Below are 23,526 nucleotides of genomic sequence, written 5' to 3'. Positions count from 1 at the left end.
TCTCTCTCTCTCTCTATTTGGCAGTACTGGAGTTTGAACATGCTTATAGGCAGGCACTCTACCACTTGAGCCTCTCTGTTAGTCCCCCATTTCTTTTTGTTTGCTTGTTTTGTTTTTGAGACAAGGTCTTGCAGTATGGCCTTGAACTCATGATTCTCCACCTCAACTTCTTAAGTGCTGGGATTATAGGCATGCTGCTGACTATCCCATCTCTTTTATCCCTGCCAACAGAGTGATAACCTAGAGATGAGAAGGAGTGAGAGGTAGAGGAGGTCACAGACACCCATGGGCCAACACCAATGAATTAAGCTCATTACAAAGAAGGAGAAAGAGTACAGCTCCATGAAAAATTTACTTGTTCTTTGGACACATGGCATCAAAGGCTGAATCAAGGAAGAAAAGAAGGAAAAACTTAGAGAAAGCAAAAATATTCAACTTTTGTGTGGCAAGCACCAAAGAAGTAAGGAGTGTATTTGAGACTATATGAGGAAGGTCTAATATCCTTACTACAGAAAAAAAAGTCTTAAAATTAAAAGGAAAAAAATGGGAAAGATTAAAAAAAAGAGAAAGAAAAGGCATAGGGAAGAAGAGAAGGAAAGAAAGAGAGTGAGTGAGAGAATGAGGTAGGGGAGGGGAGGGGAGGGAAAAGGAGGGGAGGGGAAGAAAGGGAAGGGAAGAGGAGGAGACAATAGGGAACAAAAGCACTAAGCATAGATACAGATATTTTAGAAGACATTGTATAAGCTACAAATACAGATATGACATATGATCTCCTTCCTTGGTAATCAGTAAAATGTCAACTAAACTGGTGGTTTCAAGCTTCCATGGATTATTATGTTAATAAGAATACAAGAGACGCTAAAGCCCATGTTTACAAATACACAGGGATGTGCTGTGACTGCTCTCATGCACTCTTTTTTGTTTTTGGTTTTTATTTTTAGGAGGTACTAGGGATTGAACTCAGCCTCCCAGTACAGCCATGCCTCCAACCCACTCTCCCCCACTCCTAATGGAAAGGAAACGGTTACAAGCTGGAGACCATCTAGATAACACATATCGAAAGCTGAAAATCTCTTCTAGGATTAGGAACTCACTCCAGGCAGGAGGATCTTTTGACCAGGGCTCTTATTTATTCAGGGCCTCAGATTCAGGTTTTAGATATTCCTTCCAAACCTGGTTACACTGAGGGTCAAAGAGGTAACTGAAGAGAGGTAACCGAAGAGAGGTAACTGAGACATTGACCACGAATTTAGGGTTGCATTCAGTCACACAATATGGAGGACACAAGAAATGAAGGGACTTTCTCCTAATTCTATAATCTTGAGAATAATACAGTTATGGCACATTTCATTTGATATTTTTTATTTGGATTTTTGTTCTGTTTTGGTTTTGGTGTTATCTGGGATGGAACTCAGGGTTTTGCCCTTGCCAGGCAATAGCTCTACCATTTAATCTGCACCCTCAGCTGTATTAGAAGTTTTGATTGATTAAGGAAATGATTTAAACATACCACCATTTAAAAACTGCATATTGATACTTTTCATTTTTAAATATATTTAGTTAGAGTCTTTAAAAAGATTTGATTTCTTTTTCTCCCCCTCAGAGTCATTGAGATTACTGAAAAATTGAAAAAGTACTTGCATATCTCATAGAAAATTTAAATCGGGTTACTTCCACACCACGCAGACATTGAAAATGATGTTGGTCTCAAAAGACCAAAAATCGTATGTTCTCCCTCATATGTGGACATTAGATCAAGGGCAAACACAACAAGGGGATTGGACTATGAGCACATGATAAAAGCGAGAGCACACAAGGGAGGGGTGAGGATAGGTAAGACACCTAAAAAACTAGCTAGCATTTGTTGCCCTTAACGCAGAGAAACTAAAGCAGATACCTTAAAGCAACTGAGGCCAATAGGAAAAGGGGACCAGGAACTAGAGAAAAGGTTAGATCAAAAAGAATTAACCTAGAAGGTAACACCCACACACAGGAAATCAATGTGAGTCAATGCCCTGTATAGCTATCCTTATCTCAACCAGCAAAACCCCTTGTTCCTTCCTATTATTGCTTATACTCTCTCTACAACAAAATTAGAGATAAGGGCAAAATAGTTTCTGCTGGGTATTGAGGGGGGGAGCGGGAGGGGGTGGAGTGGGTGGTAAGGGAGGGGGTGGGGGCAGGGGGGAGAAATGAACCAAGCCTTGTATGCACATATGAATAATAAAAGAAAAATGAAAAAAAAAAAAAAGATTAAAAAAAAAAAAAAAAAAAAAAAAAAGAAAATGATGTTGGTAACGAGTGTTTATTGAGGACCAGGCACGGTGGCACAATGCAGTAACCCCGGCTGCCTAGGAGGTAGAGATAGGAGGCCAGCCCAAATTTATGTAAAAAACAATCTAAAAAAGGACTTTTCTGGTTCAAGTGATAGAGGGCATACATGAGGCTCTACCCCCAATACTGACCGAAACAAAAGTTCATTGACACGGGCAACTTTGAAACAGCCTGTTACAGGAGAATATGAACTGCAGAGACTTATTTTTTCTAAAAATTGTATTACTATGCATATCAGAAAATAGTATCTAAATTATCAAACTTGATATCATAGCTAATACTTAACTGTACCTAAGTAATTTCAAAAAGGAAAATCTATGAAGATCCTTAATTCTAGGATAATATATATATATATATATATATATATATATATATATATATATATATATTTTATTGCATGGTACCTGGCAAATAGGAATCAATAGGAAAATAAAATAGTGAATCAGAGAATTGGGGAAACCGTGTCCCATCTTAGGCTGGAGAAATAGAAGGTAAGTTCTTGCAGGTGGGTCTCTAGTGGGAAACTCTAGACAACAGTGCATCTCGTACCCCTTCCCTTGCACCTTTTGTCCTCAGCCTCATGGGCACCTTGGCACATAGAAAGTGCTCAAATACCTGGTTCCTGATTGATTCTGGAGTGGGTCCAGCAGCTCTGAGCACCTGGATAGGACCTTCTGCTGTCTATAAGGGCAACAGCCATGATCAGGGTTAACGAAATGCTGCTCGTGGTCTGTTTTACCTTCAGTCTCTGGTGATATGACTGAGGGGGCTGAATTCTCTCTCTGGGATTATGCTGTAGTCACTTGGGGGAAGATGTCACATACATCACTGTGTGGCTGGACAGAGGGAATGAGACAGCATGCAGACAATAAAGTCAGGCTAACATTCAACTCGGGACCAGAGAAGTCCATTAGAGGACGAACCAGCAGCGTGGCAACTGAAAAGCAATGTAATTTCATTTGCTACTTAATGGGCTCTTTGTGGAAAAGGCTAATTGAGTCCAAAAAATTGCATGCAATTTTCTCTTAAAGGATTTTCCTGTTTTTTTTTTTTCAGTGTTGGCGAGTCTGCTTTGTCCCCATGCTGGATTGTGTCTGCAATTTTTCTGTTTGCCTTTCTACTTAATGCCCCCATCTCCTGGCCTTTGTTTCTTTTGGCGTTAGTATAATGGCATTCATCAGTGGAGAGGGCTTAAACGTCCTCTCCTTGCATTCTGTATTTCCCTAGGAATAAAGAGGTCAGGTTTGGCTGGCCGGTAGGCAGCATATTCTTTCTACCTATTCCCTTTCCTAAGAGCAAAATGAAAGCTGCTTGCTTTACTCTGCACGAAGCAAATCCTTGACAGTAGGGGGAAAATTTGTTACTGCAGGAAAGCCATAAAAATTCAAATGTTTTCCAGCTGAACGTAGCACGAGGGCAAGCTAAAGAAGACTGTGCCTTTTAAAATTGTCCTCTGCGACTTAGTGTGACAGTGACACAAGTCACCCGCATGTTAGGAAATTCCCCATTCAATGCAGAGAAACATAACAAAGCAAGATGTCACTGGGCCTTCATTTTAATAAAGAAATAGATATGCCTGCTGGACTTTTGCTACACGTGTTTTATTATTAGCACCAACTGCACAAATTGAATTTCCCTTTTTCTTTAAGTTGAATTACTTATTAAAATTAATATTAAAGGAAACTATATCACCGTAAAAACTGAAAACAAAAGCCACACATAGAAGGGAACAGTAACAGTAAATTGCGAGCAATGGAATTCTTGACCTCTACCTGCTCAACACATTCTTCTCTCAGATGGCAGAGAATGTCTCTAAAAAGCCTTTGCTTTCTGGTCACTGCTTTTTCTATAAGCCTTGTCTTCCCAGCCCTTCTGCCCTGAATGGAAAAATTTGAAATGAGTTTGCAGGCCGTACCTCGCACCCAGCCAGACAGCAGTTCCTCCAGCCCCACAAAGAACATCCCATGTAAAAAAATTATCCCACATTTTGCAAAACATGGACTTAAGCTGTGCTGGATAAGCCCATTGGGTTTGTGTAGTGGGGAGATTTTCAAAGCATCTCTTTTAGAATCAAGACTGAAACAAGCTTGCTGCTCTCACAATGATTCTTTAGCTCTATCCTGGAGGTCCTCACCTATACAAAGAGAAAGGATAAATAAATAATGTATGAAGAATGGAAAGAAGGAAGCAAAACTGTCTTTATTTTATACAATATGCTTGTGTACATGGAAGACTCAAGAAAATCTACCCTTAAATGTAATTGAATTTAGCAGAGGTACTGTATTTAAGATCAATATAACAAATCAATTCTATTTCTATAGATCAGGAACAAGCAGTTAGAAACTGTAGTGTAAGAAAAAGATATGTTTATTTTATCACATGATATTCAAGGCTCCTAGAAAATGTAGTCAATAAAAGAGGTGGAAGAAATACAAAATTATATGAAAGATGTTAAGAAGCTACTGTATTCATGGTTTATTATAGTACCCTAATATTCCCTCATTAGTTTGCTTCTTTAACCTGATTCATCTGATACTTAGCTACATATTGTCAAGTAAATTCCATTTACTTATGCATAAAATCTGAAAAGACTAAATAGCAGTACAGGCAGTTTTATGATAATGGATTGGTTAGTTGTAATGTAAAGATGAGGACCTAATTCCCTGCACTTGTGATCCACCCCTCAAGACCTGGTCTATCCCCTAACCTCACAATATAGTTACATTCGAGGCTTGCAGCAAGCTAGGATAACTAAGACATAACAAATGCCTTATTTCTTGCCTTTTAAAACTTTATTTCATTATTATTTTTGCTTAGTTTTCTGTGTACTCACTGCTATCTTAATCCTAAAACTTTTGCCAAAAGTTTTAAGCTTTTTTGAACTATTTAAACTCAATGAGCATTTTACCAAGTTCATTTTCTTGAAAAAGTCCTTTCTGGAGTCTTCAATAGGTACTATTGCCAGGGAAAAGCATGATGTCAGGCCAAAGCAATTCTATATTCTCATAAAATCCTGAAAAAAATCATGCTCAATTTTGGATCTATTGCTTCTTTTCAATATGAAGACAGTATGCCAGGAAGGAGGGAAGAAATCCGAAGTGTTCAGTACCACTGAGAGATCCAGTAAGTTGAGAGTTAAAATATTTCCATTAGATTTAGTGGCATGGATAGAGTTGGAGATTGTAGCAATCAGTTGAGTGCTTGCTGCAGAAATCAGAATGGAGGGATTGATAACTAAAGTGAGTTTGTTTGAGAAAGGGAACAAACCTCTAAAAAAGTATTTGTGAAGAGGAGGCAAGAGGGTAGATGAAGAGGGAAAAAGGGTTGAAAATTTTTTTCTTTTATATAATACTAAAAAAAATGGATGGAAAGTTCATTCAGGAGGCAGAGATTGAAGATTGAGGAGAAAGGAGGGTTCTGAGAAGTTTGGGGGATGAGATAGAGTAGAATCTGAAAGTGGAGAGCCCAGAGACAAAAAGGGAAAGAATGAAAGTGGATGGATGAAGTCTCCATTTGAAGGGTGTTTTCTATGTAAAGCACAAAGTGAAAAGATCTGAGAAGGAAAAGGATTAAAGACTTGAAGAAGGAAAGAGGTTTGAAATAATTATTTCAGAACCCAAGCGAATAAGTCAGGAAAAGAAACATTGGTTTGCTGAGCAGTCTAGAGGGACCAGCTGGGTTTTCACATTTGACTTGGTGATGGAGCCAGTCTTGTATACCTGTAGTGTGGTTCGTCACATGTCACCTGGCTGCTTGTGTGTAGGTACTGAGACCTTAGGTAATTGGGTTCCCTCAGGATTAGGATCACTCATGGCATATATATATATATATATATATATATATATATATATATCATGAAGAAATGGAGGGAATTAAAGATTTTGTCTGTAGAGTTACTAAAATGATGGGATGTAGAAGTGAGGGGAGGGGGGAAAGTAAGAAACATCTAATGGACAAAGAGAACACCCAGAGAGATTCTGTGAATGACTTCCCAGTATAGTTATAGTGGACTTTAAGCAAGAAAGAGACCAAGACAGAAGGTTATGGTCAGGGAAACCTATATGGGAATTAGTAGTTTTTGGAGATTGATCAGTTCCAGATAATGACTCAGTCTAGGTATGACTGTGGATGGGAGTCATCCTCAAAGGGGAGGAGAAAGTCACTGAAGAGAATGAGGTCCAGAAACTGAGATACCAGGGCGTGAGGTGGGTCATCCATGTGGCTGTTAAAAGACAGCCAGAAAAATGGCAGGGATTTGTGTACAGAAAAATAATGTGAATCAGTAGCCACAATCTTCAGAAGTTGATGAAGAGATAAATGTATTCAGGAAAGAGGTTAGGTGGTATAGCTGAAAAAGCAGAGTTCTAAAGAAGCGGGGATGTTCTTTTTATTTATTTTTCCAGGGGAATTAGGGAGTAATTGGAAGCAGCAATGGGGAGTCAGATATATGAAAAAGAACACCCAGCTATATACCGCAGGCCAGAGTTAAGCATCCTGCATCCGTTGTTTGAGCTTGGAGCAGAGCAAAGGTAGTTTGGTTGCCATGGTGACCAACGCCATGTCTCCGGGCTCATTAATCCTGTGTTCCAAACTAAGCACTTAGCAATAGCTTCTGAATAAATGCAACAAAGCTCTGCATACTGAAAAGGGCACGTTCGTGTTAAGCAGGAGAAAAAGGTTTTCAATTTCATTCATTAAACTTGAGTAAATAATTTAATATCTTTGTGCACCAGTCCTCCAAGCTAATGAATAAGGATAAATGCTTAATGGAAAATCTACCTTAATAAAGATAATAGCATCAGCTCTACATATAAAGGAAATTGATGTTGCCAGTATATATGCATACAGAGGGGAAAATAACATATATTAAGTATCTACCATGTGGATATGTCAGATACTTTAAAATAAAATGTCTCATTTAATCCTTGCACAACCATGTGATGTACATGTTATTCTCATCATTTTATCGACATGAAATCAGAAACTCAGAGAAGGTAAACATGGCTCCAGTTCACAAAGCTGGTCTCATTCCAGCAGGCTCAGTTCTATTTGGTTAGAGTTCAGGGTGATCCCACAGTGTCCCGCTGGAAATTGTATTCTGTTTACCCTTCTGAGACATTTGGCTGATTAAAACCTTAGAAGAAAAGTTTGTGCTAAGAGAAGCTTAAAAGTTGTATCGGAGTGCCATTAGGTTGAAAAAAATTCATTCCCATGAGATGTTTTTAAAGACTTTTCTTAAAAAAACAATATGAGAAAGCAGCTGAATATAGTAAAAGTGTGGTTAATTAAAGGACATGAAAAGCAGTTGATGCTTCTTTCAAAATATGTCCCTCCAAAGCAATCATTTATCCCCACTCTGTCATTTAGCATGAAGGCGTGAAGTTGTAAAGCCGACTTTCAACATGGGAGCTGCTTACTTCCCTCCCAAGTAGGATAACGCCTGTGTTTGGATTTTCTGGATTTGCTGCAATGAAGCAAATAAGTGGAGATAAGTGATTGAAGAAGACATATTAAAAATCCATTTATTCATTTTCCTTAAAATTAAACTCTTTAATTAGAAGTATTGCTGTGATCAATTCTAATTTCTGCTTCCAATAATGTGACATTGCAAGATGCAAAATGATGGGAGTAACTAGGTGCATGTTAACTATCCCTGGCCCTGAATTTAGCTGGATGAAGTTTTTGTTTTCTTTCTCAATCCACCATTAATTGTCTTGGTCTCACGCATAAGACTCTCCTGGTCGGTTTTCTCACGCTGAAGTTGTATGATGTGGTCACACATACACAGAGCAAGCAGTGATCACGGCTTTCTTTCCCTCCTGTTGGCTTTATAGCATTTCTTCTCCAACTGGCTCTCTTGACTTTAAGTTCTTCTATCAAAAGAAGGCTGAGTTTTCAGCCTTGGTGTATTATCTTGTTTTTATATCTGCCAGCGTCCAAAATCAGAAATTAAAGGGTGACATTTCCTTGGACCTGTACTACTTTATTTTTCCTATCAGCACTTCTCTAATTTTGTCTTGCTTAGAGGAGCATGGATATTACTATCTTCTCAACATTTTAAACACCAGTTAGCAAAAATATGTTAGATTTAGAAATAGAAATGTTTTCTTTGTAATCTTTGTAAGCAATAACAACGCCAGACAATCAAAACAATTTCAGAAGGGGGCTCAAGGGGCCAGATTTGGAAGCAATGATTAAATCAAACAAGAGCCCAAGGCTCTCATCTCAGTTTTCTATTTAACTAACCAAGAAAACACGTGAATCCAGAAAATAGCCAAAGGGTCAGTATGAGAGGCTCAGAAAAAAACCAAGCCTATGCCAGCTTGCTGCAAAATTCTACTAATTAGAAAGCCAGTGGGAACAGAGTAAGAGTGGGCCCTTCACTTTTTGGGGGACAAAAGATCTCCACGGCAGTCAGAAGAGGTATTAGTCAACCCGGACTGAGGGTGGATACTGCTGGAGGACCCAATGCGGAGGGAGGGGTATCCTACTGGAAGCAAATCCCCTGAGCAGAGCATCCTTGCCATTTGTTTAATTTGTGGCCTTAGAAGTCTGGCAGGCCTTGGGAACACTCTTTAATGAAGAGGGCCATAGCAACTGAAGAACTGGGTGGTAGAAGTAGGAAGTCACTTTCTCTAAGCGAAGTTGAATAAAACCTGGGTAAGGTCAGGAGAGCCCAGAGGAAATGTGGGCTGGGCTTCATAAATAATTAGTAACGACTATCAGATAGCGCTAGTGCATGCTTGGCATTTTATCCACGGTCCCATTAATCTCCATCACTATTTATGAGGTTAATACTGCGATCGCACTTGCAGATTAAAACACCCAGCGAGGCAGCTTCATTTAGTGAAACTAGATTTTGACTGTAGATGGATCTCAATGCAGAGTACCGACGTTGTCCACTGGGTGGCGCTGCTCACTTTTGCTCGCTGGAGTCCTGTCTGTAAGGTAATGTAAATTAGTTTCAGGACTGTCCTGGACTTTGCTGTGTCCTACTCAGGGAGTCTTTGTCTGCAGGGTATGCTGCACTTCCTCTGTTTCTTCCAGAACTTTCCACATGAAGGGAAAGCATAGATGCTATGTTCTGTGACACCCCATCCTTCCCTACCATCTCTGATCGGACCAGGTCTGGCCAGTGGGCTCTGTGAAAATGTGAACTCAAGTACGGTGCTTTAGAATGGAGATTCCAGAGTAGGACTTTGTGGGTTCAAATCTCCACTCTCCCGTTCACTAGTTACATAAAACAGGGAAAGATTTAGCTCCCTTGAATCCTTGAATCTCAGCCCTTACCAGCTAAATGGGACCATTGTTAATAACCTGACTTGACTTAGACTCTGGGAAGTCCATCCAGGGTTCATGGGTCATAAATGGCTCTTCTCCCCCTCCCCCCACTGGACCTGTGTAGTTTTTATTTTTGGCTAGAAATGCATTTCCTAAAGTCCACTATACTAAACACTGATTCTGGTCCTGTTAATAGGTATTACAAAGGAGAGTTCCTTGTGCAAATAAGTTTGGGGAAGCTCATGTTAAATTGGATTTTCTCACCAGAGGACTTCTCAGAATCTTGAATATTAATGTGAATTGTAAATGTGCAGGACTGGTGGAGTGGCTCAAGTGGTAGAGCACCTGCTTAGCAAGCAAGAGGCCCTGAGTTCAAGCCCCAGTATCACCAAAAAAAAAAAAAAAGAGAGAACAAAAAAACCCCAACACTGCAAAAGAATTGTAAATGTGCAAAGTTACATAGAATCTACACATTTCTTTAATCATAGAGCTTTTCCTTGAAATGCATCTTGTATATTAATATGTCACAGAGCAGACTTTGGGAAATGCTGGCTTAGGAGAATAAGGTTGGGGCTTATAGCTGGAGGGGAAACCCACATTTGGTATGGCAAGAGTTTCATGAAGCCTTGTGTAAATCAGTCTTTCTTCTAGCTTCTTACTTGAGGGTAGGTAGGCTGGCTGGAGACCCAGGGAACAGTTGCAATCAGCTGGCAGAATTACTTCTTGCTTGTTGGAAGTCAGTCTTTGTTCTCTTAAGGCCTTCAGCTGATTGGATGAGGCCCACCCACATTATGGAAGGCAATTTTTCTTCACTAACAAGCCCCCTGACTCAAAGGTGAACCTTATCCAACAAACACCTTTGCAGAAATAACTAGAAAAAAATTAATGGGTTTTGAACTTTAGATCATATGCTTGCTAGGCAAGCTCTACTGCTTCAACTATGTCCCCAAACCATTTTGCTTTTAGCTTATTTTTCAGATAGAGTCTCATGATTTTTTTCCCTGCTGGCCTTGGCCTTCTATCTCTACCTCCCCTGTAGCTGGGATTGCAGCTATGGACCATACAGCCAGCTTGTTTTTGAGATAGGGTCTCCCTAATTCCCCCCACTCCCAAGCTGGCCTTGAACCACAACCCTTTTATCTCTGCCCTCAGGTAGTTGGATTACAGGCATCATCATGCCTGACACCTAGGAAAATATTTGATCAACTACGTGGGCATGATGACCCAGCCAAGGTGACACATAAAGTTAACTATGACATCCACTGGGACCTGTGTCTCCTGCAGAACTGTAAGGTAATAAATTGGTGTTGTTTTATGCCACCAGTTTGTGGCAGTCTGTTACAGCAGTGGCAGGAGCCTGACAGTCACACTGAACCTTGTCTAGGCATTACCTTCTACTGCAGAGCTAGTCATTTTCTACTGAGGACTTGGCCATCTGTCTTGCTTTTCTCCATTTCTCTAGTTCTGCCATCACCAGAATGGACCTCACTTCAGACACAGATTAACCATCCAGACTCAGCCTCCCAGCTCCTGATCCCCACAGCCTTTACCTCACTTCTGCCACCCACCTCCATGATTGCTTCTTGACCCTATGTATTGCTCCAATATTTTCTGTTTTCATCATTCTCTCAGTTATCACTTACCAGCTGCTCATTGTCATAGTGGCACCAGTTCCTTCCTCCTCCTTTTATCCCGGGCTTTCAGGCCCTCTTAGCGTCATTTCTTTCCCTTTTTAGCCTGAGCTTGTAGTTGACTGTATTACTGTCTTACTGTCCCACCAACATTATGATTTTGCCCCAACATGGTTCCTCTGGGGTTGCCAAACCTTGGCTAAGATATTTCCTTCTACTTGCTTTTAAATTAACTATTAAAAATACACAGAGAAGTACAAAGAGTCTTGCCAGCATCAGCTATATAAACTATATATATGAACAAACTATAAACCAAAGAATAAGCAACAGTTCTAGTATTTACATCATTGAAGGGCCTGTATTGGGATGAACATTTTTCATGAGATGTTGTGTACTGTCCTGTCTTAAACAAACTAGGTAAATGGTGCCCCAAGAGTTGGAGAAAGAGGTTGATTCATGTCAAAGAAGTTTGGTGTTTTCAGGAGGCACCAACTCTCACTCCCCATAACTTCTGCATCAGTGTATATTCTTTTTACCTTCTTTATTTTCTTTTGGTGGTGCTGGGGTTTGAACGCAGGGCCTCATGCTTGCTAGGCAGGTGTCCTATCACTTGAGCTACTCTGCCAGCCCTTTGTCTGTGTTGGGTATTTTTGTGATAGGGTGTCCTGAACTATTTACCTGGGCTGGCTCTGAACTGTGGTCCTCCTGATCTCTGCCTCCTTAGTACCTAGGATTACAAGCATGAGCCAGGGAGCTGGCTCAGTGTGTATTCTTCAAGAATGGAACTCAGCCTGCAAGGTGATGTGAGTTGAGAGTAGAGAAGACAGTATTCTGTACGTTTCTTACAGACATCTCAGAGTTTTTGGAAAGTACTTTGATCCAGCTGAGAGGGAACATTTACCCTGACACGCAGGGAAGATCATTGTAAAAAACTGCCTTTCTGCCAGAAACTGACCAAAAATTTGAAGGCCTCTGCCTGATTTCATCCACAGTTTGAAGGGGACAGGGCCTCAACCAATCCTAAGCAGACAATGGGCCCAGAGGAAGCAGAAAAGCAACAGGGCTGGAGAAGTGATTTCTCTCTTCCATTTGCCGCTGAGACTGTTGTGAGCTGTGTGTAGCTGTACCTCTAGTTTCATCATTGGCAGCTCTCCACGTACTGTATCAGCAGGAAGTCCTTTTCCAAGGTCTGCCTTTCCACTGTGTATCACAACAGAGACTTAAACTGTTTGGTTTTTAAAAAGAGTGTATAGTAATTGTACCAGCGTTTCATAGTGATGTTTCCATACCTGCATGTCATGTTCTTTGATCAAATTCACTACCTCCATTACTCCTTATCCTCCTCCCCCTCCTTTTTCAAAATGATTTTAATGGGGTTTCATTATTTTATTTTCATACATGTATATAAAGTACTTTGGTCATATTCATTCCCCCCATCATCCTCTCCCATTGCCCACCCCTCTGCTGCCTTCCCCTCACAGTCCCCCTTTGCATCCATGTCATTTTAGAATTCTTTTTTTTTTAATAAGAAAAACATGGCATTTTTGCTAGTTTGAGATAAAGATAGCTATATAGGGAGATTGCTTGTGTTGTTATTCTTTCTATAAGTCACTGACATAGGAAGAACCCAGGTGTTCCCTCTGGATTAACGGATTCCTCATTCATGGTTAAGGATACCGGCTCCACCAAAGCTGGTCTTTGTCACTGTGGCTTTAGCTGCTGTTGCCACTGCAAAGGGGAGGCCACTGTTGCTGAACTAATTCCTTCTCCTGCCATTGTTTCTGCCACCTGATGCCCCACTGTTTCTGTCCATTTTGTATCATGTCACCTCCCTGTCTTACTCGTGTCCTGTGTCCATGTAGCCAGGACCATTCGTCTGTGCCTCTGGGGCTAGGCTAGGTCTCCTATAGCTTGGACACAAGAACAAACAAAATTTTGTCTCTGGGAAGAGCAAGAAGTCCTTATTCATCTTCTCCAAATTCATAGCTTTTTTCCCTTTAAACTTCCACAGGTTTGGCCTCTTTTTAGTTGAATGACAATAACAGCATTCAGTTCTTACACCATTCCAATCAGAAGATATGATCTAACTTCATGAGCTCAACAAGATTAGTGTAAAACAGCACAATAATGCTCCATTTTCCAAAGTCGGAGTTATGCAGTCTTATCGAGGATTACTTTGCTAAATTTTAATCAGTGGCTTTTGAAATTCAAAAGATAAAAAAATGAAATAACTCTAAGGTGACTGAACTCAGGGCCTGCAGCTTGTTTTCCAATAGGACATCTACAAAGATATCTTTTCTTTAAGGTTCAGTAACTTTAAAATAAAATGATAAATAAACATGGGCTCTAGGAAAAACAACTGCCTCCCAGGGGATCAGGAGCAATACGATGAGGGGTTGGCAGATAAACTTTGATATAAAAAAGATTTGCTTCAGGAGACAGAAGGAAGTAGTTTGTGACATTTGTTTCCTGTTTTCAGTAGCTTTAGAAAAACTACCGTTGGCCGTAAGTACAGAATTAGTCTGTAACACACAGAAAGTCAACTCAATTCGGCTGTGGTAGAAATCACTGGGGTTCAGCGATAACTTGTCCTCTTCCCCTCCAGCTCGTGGAAGACCACACTTTCTAGTTCCCTTGAACGTCAGCTAATGACATGTTAACAGAAGTTAAGAGTCACTTTCAGGCTTATGCAGTGACAAGCTCACGTGGAATTCTTAAAGTCTTGCTCCCTGTTGTAAAGTCACAAGACCAAGGCAGCTTGGGTTCCCGAGAAAACATATAGAGGACATTTGGTTCTCAGGATTGCCACCTATACCACTGCGTACCAGGTAGGAATGGAAAAGAAACTTCCGTTGCTTTAAGCCTCTGAGGTTTGAATGCTGTTATGACAGCATACTTAGTTTGTCCTGATTAAATCCTAGCCTAAGGAGAAATTAGAATATAATAGCAATTGAGAAAGAGCTGAATGACACAGCTAAGAGTAACACAGAGACCCAACTGGGCATCCAGTAGCTCTGAATCTTACCTAGGGTGGAGATGTGTAAGCTTTAACAGGAAATTCATGTATCAAGGTTCAGTGAGATTTTTGGTAATAGTAATGAAATTTTTTCCAGAAGTTTTAGGAATTGTAAGTGTGAGTACATTTGATGGGATATCCACAAAGGCTTTGCAGGATCATGTCAGGACAGAGTTAAAAGAAAGTCCAAGCCAGATACCTATGCCTTCAGTGAAAATGGGAGAGTCACTGGGAGTTTGTAAGATTACCGATAAGAAAAGATAAAGAATAACCTCATCGGGTGACATAAACTTTAAAGGATGAGGTACACAGGGCAAGGAAGTAATGGTTCTTGTTGATCTAGAAGAAAGTAGTTCTCAACTTCAGACCTTAGAGAATGTGAGAATTAGAGAAATGGGACCTTAAGGAAAATGGTATTTCATTTAAGATTTCATTTAAGACAAGACTATGGAAGATACAAGAAAATATATTTGCTTTAGATTGTAGACTGAAAGGTCAAAATTGAAACAAGAACAAAGCAGCCAACTGAAAATATGCTTTGGTGACAGTTAATAACAAACTTGACACTGTACAAAATTGCATCCTTGACAAAGAAGCCGACTTGAGAAACAATTCCAGAACACACAGAAAATAAAAAGCTCTGAATAGGAAAAAAGAGATCTAACCTTTGAATAGTAGATATCTCAAAAGAATGCTTACTGTTAATAATAAGTGAGACAGTGAATGCAAAACTCTTGGGGAATGCACAAAAACATCAGACTTTATTAATATTTTCATAAAGAAACACTGAAAAAGCATCCTGTCTTTTACCTGCACAAAAGCCAATACTAGCCCTTTGAACTGAGGCAGGAGTAGTTCAAGTTGATAAGACCAAGTGTAAACTCACCAGGTTGAAACTTCTCAGATAAAACAGACAGTTTTAATGAAGATTCTAAACTTCTACTTGAAATTAGTAAATTGAAAAAAATTTCTTCTCAAATCTTTAGTATTCACCCACAGAAATATTTTCTCTTTGTTCTCACACAATGAGACCATGGACTTTTCACCGTGTCTTCTTAACCATTTCTAAAAGTACAATTCTGTTTTAAAAATTTTAAATTTATTTTATTATTATCTTTTATTTCCATATTATTGATGTACTGGGGATACATTGTGACATTTATAAAAATGCTTACAACATATCTTAGTTAGCTTCATCCCTCTATCATTCTCCTTTATCTCCCCTCCCCCATTCTTGGAATAGTTTCAACAGGTCTCATTTTTCCATTTTCATACATGAGTACATAATATTTTTACCATGTTCACCCTCCTACACTCTTTCCTTATATCTTCCCCCCTCCCACTGGTACCAATGCCCAGACAAGACTTGTTTTACCTTCCTGTCCTCCATTTTAAAAAAAAAGACATTCTTGTTTGTTTAAGATGTCTATACAGAGATTTAATTATGACATTTCTGTGTATATATGTAGTATATCCCAAATTGTTCCATCCCCTCCATTTTTCTCCTTTCTACCCTAGTCCTCTTCTTATGGTGGTTTCTATATTTATTCTTGTATACAAAGTACATCAACCATAATCACCTTCTTTACTTCCTACTTTTACCCTCCCCTTCCCAATACTGCCCTCCCTTTAGTGAAATAGCGAATAATAATGAAGTCATCACACCTGTGTAGGAACAAGACACAAGGAAACACACTGAAATACTGACAACACAGGATAGGGAAAAAGGGTGAGGAAGTGCATGGAAGAAAGGAGTTTACAGTCTTAAGCACAATGCATGTACGGTATAATACAAAGGCAAAAATCCCACTGACCAACAAACAGACACTGAGACAACAACGGTCAAGGAAAAAGTATAATTCTTCAAGATTATGTTGAAAAGGAAGTTGTAAGTCGTTCCCATATTTTCATTCATGTACTTGAGAACTGGGGTTAAAAATTTATGAGCAGCTGGGTGGAGTGGCTCAAACTCCCAGATATTTGGGAATTGGAGATTCGGAGGACTGCAGTTCAAAGCCATCCTAAGCAAAAAGTTAGCAAAACCCCTATCTCAGTCAATAAGCCAGGCATCGTGTTGCATTCCTGTGATCCCAGCTATGCAGAAAGTAGTACATAGGAGGATCATGATTCAGCCAAAATGTGAGACCTATCTGAAAAATAACTGAAGAAAAAAAGGGGCTGGAGGGTATGGCTTAAGCGGTAGAGCACCTGCCTAGCAATAGCAAGCACATAGGCCCTAAGTTCAAGTTCAAACCCCAGTATTGCAAAAAAACAAAAACAAAAACAAACAAATGAAAATATACACTTTAAATGCTAGTTTTAATGTATAATGCCAATAGGAAAATAGCCTCAGGTACCTGATTTCTTAGAAAATAATCCCTGCCTAAAAAAACTTATTGGACACATGTAACTGTTAAATAGATCATGCATGATATATGGGATAGAGTCATAAAAAAATCTTGAGTGTTTTTCTAATTAAATGAATAATTATTTTAGAGGTTCTGATTTCTTCCCAGTTGTGGTGTGAAAGTCCAGGTAGGCTCAGTAAGTGTTAGGTGAGAAAAATTTGCATAGTCAGTCCAAGTCTCAAAACTCAGTCTCAATTTAAAAGTTAGATACCCAGGGCTAACTAATAATTCCTTCTCAATTTGAAAGTATGGCTCCTTCTTCCTTTTGCCTGTTGGCTTTTCTGTTTTATTTTTTAATTTTTTAAATTCATTTATTCACATGTGCATACATTGTTTGGGTCATTTCTCCCCCCCGCACCCTCCCCCATCCTCTCCCACATCCCCCTCCTCGCTTCCAGGCAGGTCCTGTTCTGCCCTTATCACTAATTTTGTTGAAGAGAAGACATAAGCACAATAAGGAAGACAAAGTGTTTTTGCTAGTTGAGTTAAGGACAGCTATACAGAGAGATTCCTAGCATTGCTTTCATGTACACATGTGTTACAACCCATGTTGATTCATCTCTAATTGATGTTGACACTGGTTCCTGATCCCCTTCTCATGTTGACTTCTGTTGCTTTAAGGTTTCTGTATTAGTTCCTCTGGAGTGGGGACATCAAATGCTTTCATGTTTTGGATTTTCTACCTATTTTTATATCTCCTGTATGTGCTCTCCCTTTGTCATGTGCTCCAAGTCCAACCACATTGCTGTATTTGATCTAGACTGGAGAAAAAGTGTACTGACTTCCTTCCTCGCCTGACACTTCTCTGTGCTTTGGGAGAGAAAAGAAGACAAGAGTTCTTACTTCTAAAGATCTAGCTTGGTCACCTTCTGCATTTGGTAGTTATCAAAAGCATTGCCACCAGACAAGCCCATAGAAATAAATTAAAATAACTGCAGTTTTGTGTTCACAAAACAAAAGGCAGTCCTTAAAACTGCTTAACAAGCATCAACTTTAGAATCATAGTTGTCTCTGTGGAGAAAGAAAGGGAGGAAATAAAAAAGAGAAGTGAGTTGGGTATTCCTGTAAAATTCTGTCTTAGAGAAAAGAAAACTGAAGTAAATATGGCAAAAATTAATATCTGTCAAATATGACATCTAAGTGTTATAATATTTTCTGTAATTTTTCTACCTGTTTGACTATTTCATAATTTGTGAAAAAACTTAGATTTGATGCTGCTGTAATAATATTTAGATGTATTAACACTATTGAGATCTAGCCTAACTCTATTTTGCATGTAAGCATAAAATACTTTTGAATTTTGTAAATACGGACACGTCTAGGAGTGAAACTATGATAAAGATCAAGGTGATGGTGGGTTTGAGCTATTCGTAGCTTCTCCAGGTTTTTTTTTTTCTCATTTGGGAATACCATTCCTTAGGGTAATGGTGCTTATGGTATTTGAATTACAAGGTGAAAAACACATATCCATCCAAATATGCATCTGTCCCGATTCTACAGAGCGGTTCAAGCAAATCACTACTGCATTACGTCATTTGGATAGCCTTTCCTGAGCAGTAACAATACTGAATTTCATACTACATCATTGGAATTTATATTACTTATAAGTCATAATTTTGCCTATACACATCAGCTAGGGCACTCTATTTATTTTTCAAAATTTATGTGTGAAGGTAGATCATATTATCTATGGATGTCACTGCAGAATAGGAAAGGAAAGGTGTGTCTTGGGGAGTTGGGAAGCACTGACCTGCAGTGCTCCTCCATCCTTCCACAAGCTCCTCCATCCTTCCACAAGCTCTTCATGAGTGGAGTGGAGAGAGAAGCTGGTTTAGGAACATGAAGTGGCGATGTGAATTCTCTGTGTCTAGCAGGTGACAATTTCTGCAGATGTAGAGATTCATTCCTACTTGCCTGCAGCTCTTAGACCTGACAGACTTCGGGGGAAGTGGATGCTTGGGACAGGACAGCACCCAGGACCTGTAGGGAGTAGCAAAGCCCAGCAGAGGGAGCCACAGTAAGGGCCGATGGTGGATGTTCCCCGGACTCTGATACCTGACTAGGGTCTATGAGATTAGCAGTCTGTTGGAGGTAATGAAAGGAGATTGTGGCAGAACAGGCAAGTGTAATATTAATGGCACTGTATTAAAGTCACTCTGTAATCCTGGCTTCAGGACACCTCCCACAACTGTCCTGTCCCTGCTGGCCAGCTTCGGCCTTTTTTCTTCCAATTCTTCTATCTCACCTGTTGGTCCCATATCTCAAAAGATATGTTGATGTCCTAAAGTCCAATACATCATCATGTGAATTTGTTTGGAAATAGGGTTGTTGCAAATCTGACTGCTTGAATAAAGACGAGGTCACACTGGAGTAGGGTGGGTCCCTAATGCAGGATAACTGGTGTTCTTATGAGAAGGTGGAGACACAGGGACAGAGAGAGTGCCATGTGAGGATGGAGGCAGAGATTAGAGTGAGAGAGAAGGAGCCCTCAGAAGGAACCAACTCTGCTGACATCTTGATTTCAGTCTTCTAGTCCCCAGAGCTGTGGGAACATAAGCTTCTATCGTTCTAAGTAATCTAGCGTGTGATACTTTATTACAGCAGCTTTTGAAAACTAATATATTGTATTTTCACATTAAAAAATTTATAAAAATTCCCAGGAATTTATGTTTCTGAGCTCTAATTTCTTGAATAAATCACAAAATCAAAAACAAGAAATAGTCAAAAGCTTTCACATTTTATATTCTATAGCAAAGTTACTTTTGAAGGCACAATTCAAGTATAAAAATAAGGAACAGGCAACCACGCCACATATCTAGTTGTACCAAGAGGTCAAGGATCAATTGTAAATGTCCAAGTCCATTAAAAAATAAAGAATGTGGTTTGTTCCAAGTTGGCCTGTAAAAATTTTATTCTGACCCTTTGATTCTCTTCCTTACTGGAAATTCTCCAGTGTCGGAAGTGACCCTGCACATGGCTTCTGGGAAGACATTCTTATTCATTTCATTTCACTCAGGAGCAAAGACCTGACCTGAAAGGAGACCTTACCCAGAAGAATTCCAGGGCAGACTACTGATGAACACAGAGCCTTTGCTTACAGTCCTGCTTTCTGCAAGTTAGGAGAACAGTCTCAGAGTGGGCAGAGCAAAGCACCCTTGGCAACTTCACTGTTGAGCTGGTTCCATATAGGATATCTGAACTCACTTGCAGGAGTATTGCCTTTCTCAAATATATTTCATATGGCCCGGTGATGCCATACATAAGGACATAAAGGAGTAATCCATGGGTATACATTTCTAAAATTTACAAACTGCAGCAGTATTTCTTTACTATTTTCTGCGTTTCATACACCAAACAAGTAATATACAGAAAAAATTTCCTGCAGAAAAATAATAACGAGGTAGAATAAGATAGTAATAAGAGATATCGAAGCCAGGCTGTCTACTTCTGAATCTTGGTTCTATTGTTAATATATTATATTTTCTCTATATTATATTACATATTTTCACTAGCTTGTTCTATTTTTGGCACATTGTTTATTTAAGTACAAATTTCTTCATCTGTAAAATTAGGATTAAAACCTGCACATCTTGTGGAGTTGCTAGAAAGATTCCATGAAGCAGCACACAAGCACTTAGCTCAGAGTTTTGCACACTGTTAAATGCCAAATAAATGCTCATTACCAAAACAACAACAAAGTCTCTTCACACTTAACTTTGAAGCTGCTATACAATTTCTTGTAGAATTGATTATAGATTTGGCTCCCAGGCCCAAATGGTTTACCCTATTAAAAAAAGAAAGCAGAGAGAGAAAGTTTTCACTTCTCGAATTAACTATTCTAGTACTTAACATTCTTTATCAGAAGAATAAAGTTCACTTTAGGATCCTGATGTGTTAAATAAGTGGGTTGGATTAAATAATTTCTAAGCAGCAAATGCACAAAAATATGTATTTTGAATATCTGTTGTCAACCAAAAATCAAAGATGATATAGTCTCTGAATTATTTTCTTTCTTGCAATAACTATTTCAATTTTATTAGCTATGCCCTTTTCAATGTAAAATATGACCTTTAGGCTAGTTTGGTAGCTACATATTGTGTGTGTGTGTGTGTGTTCACTGCATTCCAAAGAACTAGGTAACCCTAATACTGAGATTTCAGCCTTAGATCAAAGCAATTTCCATATCATTAATATTTTCCTACACAAAACTTTCAGGTTCAACTGCTTTGAAAGCAAAGAAAAACATTATTTTGTGAAACATTCAAACAATTGACTTTTAAAGCTCCTTACACAAGTTTCAAAGCTTTTGGTATAACCTTTATTTTTAATAATTTTTTTATTTTTGCTGATGTTTATTTTATTGATAAAAGCTACTTAATCATAGAAATCACTTGGTATTTCCAAATCTATGTGGAAGTTAAGAGCTGAAATTCAGCAATGCTCCAGCCATCTGCAGAATCCTTTGCTCCTTTCCCCTGAGTGCATTTGCTGGCTGTCCAGGAAGTAGAGTGAACAGAAGTGACTGTGTTGGGGGAGGGGTGGGCATAATGTATGTCAGGCAGAGGTTAAAAAAGAATCGGGGACAAAGTCCTGTGTGATGAACCTTGGGAAGAATGGGAAAAGGGATTTAAATAATTCCCTGCCTCACTTTCCCTTTATAGGTGCAAATGTGAACATGAAGACCAACAACCAGGACGAGGAGACGCCCTTGCACACGGCTGCCCACTTCGGCCTCTCAGAGCTGGTGGCCTTCTACGTGGAGCACGGGGCCATCGTGGACAGCGTGAATGCCCACATGGAGACCCCGCTGGCCATCGCTACCTACTGGGCGCTCCGCTTTAAAGAGCAGGAGTACAGCAGGGAGCACCACCTCATCTGCCGTATGCTGCTGGACCACAAGGCAGAGGTCAATGCCCGCGATGACGACTTCAAATCTCCGCTGCACAAGGCCGCCTGGAACTGTGACCACGTGCTCATGCATATGATGCTGGAAGCTGGTGCTGAAGCCAATCTCATGGATATCAACGGCTGCGCTGCCATCCAGTACGTGCTGAAGGTCACCTCCGTGCGACCTTCTGCCCAGCCTGAGATCTGCTACCAGCTGCTGCTGAACCACGGGGCAGCGCGCATATACCCGCCCCAGTTCCACAAGGTGAGGCTGCGGCCGGCTGAGTGAACGCAGATGGCAGCTTGGTCTCCAATCTCCAGGTGGCTCAAACTTGTTTGAGGCCTGAGTCCTTGCACTCAATACTTCTGATCTCTGTTCCACCTTCCATTACACATTTAACCTTGACATACCTCCTCCAAGTTCACGTCTGTTTGAAATCTGGGTCTGAGAGCTAGGAATGAGTGCAAGAGTGGGAGACAATTTTTCTCACCTTGTATGAGCACAATGACTGGTTCATTGTGTTTCCTGGGGGACGGAAGTGAGTCTTCCAGACAGGTGAAGGGGGTCTGTCAGGCACACTGTCACCTCTTCCTCTCAATCTCTCTCTCTCTCTCTCTCTCTCTAGCGGTACTGGGCATTGAACTCAGGGCATACTTACTAGGCAAAGACTTTACCACTTAAGCCATGCTTCCAGGTTTTTGCTTTTAGTTTCTTTTTCAGATAGAGTCTTGTGCTTTTCCCTGTGGGCCTAGGATGAAAATCTTCCATCTCCACCTCTCAAGCAGCTGGAATTATAAGACTGCACCACCTTGCTGTGTTGCCATCTTTCTTTGAAGCAGAACTCTACCTGCTTTGGAATGAGTTAGCTAGTAGCCACGAAAGAAAAGGCCACCCAATTTTCCAGTTTGATGAAAGCTAACATTTATTAGAGACCAGTAATTCTAGTCATTTTATAGGATGAATTAAGTATACCATAATAAGCATTTTGTGGTTTTAAAATTTATTTAATTGCTATAACAATTCTACAAGAGAAGACACTGATGCATAGAGCCTTGGCTGAGCTCCCACAGTGGTGGTCCTAGGATTCAGCCTTAGATAATTTGGTTCCAACTTTTATTATCATACTATCACACTGCATGACCTCTCCTCTGAACAATGTCGGTTGATAATCCCTATGGGCCGGCAGGGACCAGATACTAACAATAGTGCAATGGTTAAGACAAGAGTCCTACCCTCAAGTAGCTTAGAATCCAGTGGCAAAGACAAACTCACAAAGAGATCATTTTAATATGCTATGGAAATGATGAGATAGAAGACTATAGGATGCAATAGGAACAGAGAAGAGAGTGGGGCTTGCATTAGTTTAATGGTGGAAATGAATTTGGTATCCAAAAATGCATTCCACTTTGAAATAAACAAATCAGGTAACACTACCAAGAATTCCCCTCATTCTAAAAAATTAACAAGCAGAAGAATTGGAAGTGTAGATCAAGTAACTAATGCAGGGCCACAGAAGACAAATCAGCAGACATTTTAGTGAATTCCAGCTAAATTCTCCTTCCTACCTTGGTAAAATGCCAGGGACACATATGAAGTTGTGAAGAGTGGCTGAATGGCAGTGGCTCATGCCTGTAATTCTAGCTATTTGGGAATCAAAGACCAGGAGAACTGTGATTCCAGGACACCCTGGGTAAAACATCTGTGAGACCTCATCTTAATGGAATAAGTGGGTTGTGATGGCACATGCCTGCCATCTCTGTGATGGTGGGGAGATCAAAATAGAAGGAATGCAGTCCAGACCAGGTTGGGCTGAAAATGAGACTCTATCTTCAAAATAACCAGAATAAAAAGGGCTGGAAGTGTTGCTCAAATAGTAGAGTACCTGCTAGCAACCATGAAACCCTGAGTTCAAGCTCCAGTACCACGCCCCACGTCCTGCCCCCCAAGTGAAGGGTTCTCTAATTCGGG

General features: G+C 39.9%; 1 protein-coding gene across 1 annotated transcript in view; it reads left to right on the top strand.

The window, feature by feature from the left end:
- Asb4 (ankyrin repeat and SOCS box containing 4) overlaps positions 1 to 23,526 on the top strand; it is a 51,606-nt gene that overhangs the window by 13,592 nt on the left and 14,488 nt on the right. The window contains exon 3 of the mRNA XM_020174795.2: positions 21,332 to 21,822. Coding sequence (XP_020030384.2) covers positions 21,332 to 21,822 — 491 coding nt within the window. The remainder of the gene's footprint in view (positions 1 to 21,331; positions 21,823 to 23,526) is intronic.

This window comes from Castor canadensis, chromosome 2, assembly GCF_047511655.1.
Source record: "Castor canadensis chromosome 2, mCasCan1.hap1v2, whole genome shotgun sequence".
NCBI classification, from domain to species: Eukaryota; Metazoa; Chordata; class Mammalia; order Rodentia; family Castoridae; genus Castor; species Castor canadensis.
This window is presented reverse-complemented; position numbering and strand designations above follow the sequence as displayed.